Source organism: Lytechinus variegatus, chromosome 1, assembly GCF_018143015.1.
Source record: "Lytechinus variegatus isolate NC3 chromosome 1, Lvar_3.0, whole genome shotgun sequence".
Lineage (NCBI taxonomy): Eukaryota > Metazoa > Echinodermata > Echinoidea > Temnopleuroida > Toxopneustidae > Lytechinus > Lytechinus variegatus.
The window spans coordinates 55,802,085-55,803,680 of NC_054740.1; the positions used below are offsets into that span (position 1 = coordinate 55,802,085).

General features: G+C 41.6%; 1 protein-coding gene across 1 annotated transcript; it reads right to left on the reverse strand.

Moving 5' to 3' along the window:
• Positions 1-263: 263 nt before the first annotated feature.
• LOC121431087 lies at positions 264-935 on the reverse strand. The gene has a single exon (XM_041628571.1). It carries the CDS (start codon positions 933-935, stop codon positions 264-266), a length of 672 nt encoding a protein of 223 aa, XP_041484505.1.
• Between the last annotated feature and the right edge of the window lie 661 nt (positions 936-1,596).

The following is a 1,596-nucleotide window of genomic DNA, read 5'->3' on the forward strand; positions in this document are numbered from 1 at the left end:
GGATTTGATAGGCGGTGATTGCTTCGTAACCATTTGGCATCAGACAAATTGCTGATGTTTCATGTAACGATATCAAACTCATAAAGGCAAAGATGAAAGCGGCAGCCCCTGTGTAGATTGAAAGACTGTCTTTGGGTGGGGGAGGGGGCACATACTTTGACCATTAGTGTGCAGAGTATGCACACTTTGTGTTCCTAATTAGCATACTACCTGTGATGTCTATATAGTCTTCATAGGGCAACCATAATCAGTGGGCTATCAATCTAGGCAACCATGATAAGTGGGCTATCAATCTGGGCAACCATGATCAGTGGGCTATCAATCTGGGCAACCATGATCAGTGGGCTATCAATCTGGGCAACCATGATCAGTGGGCTATCAATCTGGGCAACCATGATCAGTTGGCTATCAATCTGGGCAACCATGATCAGTGGGCTATCAATCTGGGCAACCATGATCAGAGGGCTATCAATCTGGGCAACCATGATCAGTAGGCTATCAATCTGGGCAACCATGATCAGTGGGCTATCAATCTGGGCAACCATGATCAGTGGGCTATCAATCTGGGCAACCATGATCAGTGGGCTATCAATCTGGGCAACCATGATCAGTGGGCTATCAATCTGGGCAACCATGATCAGTGGGCTATCAATCTGGGCAACCATGATCAGTGGGCTATCAATTTTGGCAACCATGATCAGAGGGCTATCAATCTGGGCAACCATGATCAGTGGGCTATCAATCTGGGCAACCATGATCAGTGGGCTATCAATCTGGGCAACCATGATCAGAGGGCTATCAATTTTGGCAACCATGATCAATGGACTATCAATCTGGGCAACCATGATCAGTGGGCTATCAATCTGGGCAACCATGATCAGTGGGCTATCAATCTGGGCAACCATGATCGGTGGGCTATCAATCTGGGCAACCATGATCAGTGGGCTATCAATCAGCAAATCTACTCCACAAATGAATTTGAGTGATTTCAAGATTTTTGTCCCTAAAAATCATTAAATTTTAAGGGCTGAAATTGTGAATTTGTAGATAACAAAAAATGTAATAAAATACCAATCAGTTTTGAAGTTTTTAGGATCTCATGTTGAGAAATTGCTTTCAATTGCACAATGTAATGTGTGATAAGAACTTGAGAGAACTGGGGGCACTTTTGTTTAGATTTAACTCCAAAGCATCCTAGTTACTTTATTTGCATTTAGAAAATTAAGTATTCAGCCATCCGAATGCCTGTCATTACGTCATTAAATTACAAAAGAATTCTAGTCTCAAATGTTGCAAGCTTGACCTGTTAACAAGGTTAAGGAATATAACCCATTTCCTAAAGAGCCAAAAGGGTTTATATGTGCATAGGACGCTCGCCTCTTTCTTGGTTACACAAACACACTACAAGTCCAGGTGTTGTTAAAGTCTAATGATGCATGGATTAAGACAATATGGAATTCAGGAAAGATATTTGGTCCTGTTATAGAAACATGGTCATTGCGGCCATGACCGACTTAAGATTTAATTAATCTCTAGCTTGTAAAAGTACTAGGAAATAATGTTACAAAATCTTTGGTTTGGGAAATTTTCATCACG

Bases quoted from the DNA above. Each gene is read 5' to 3' on its own strand.
- LOC121431087 (XM_041628571.1), bottom strand. From the start codon at position 935: ATGGTTGCCCAGATTGATAGCCCACCGATCATGGTTGCCCAGATTGAT.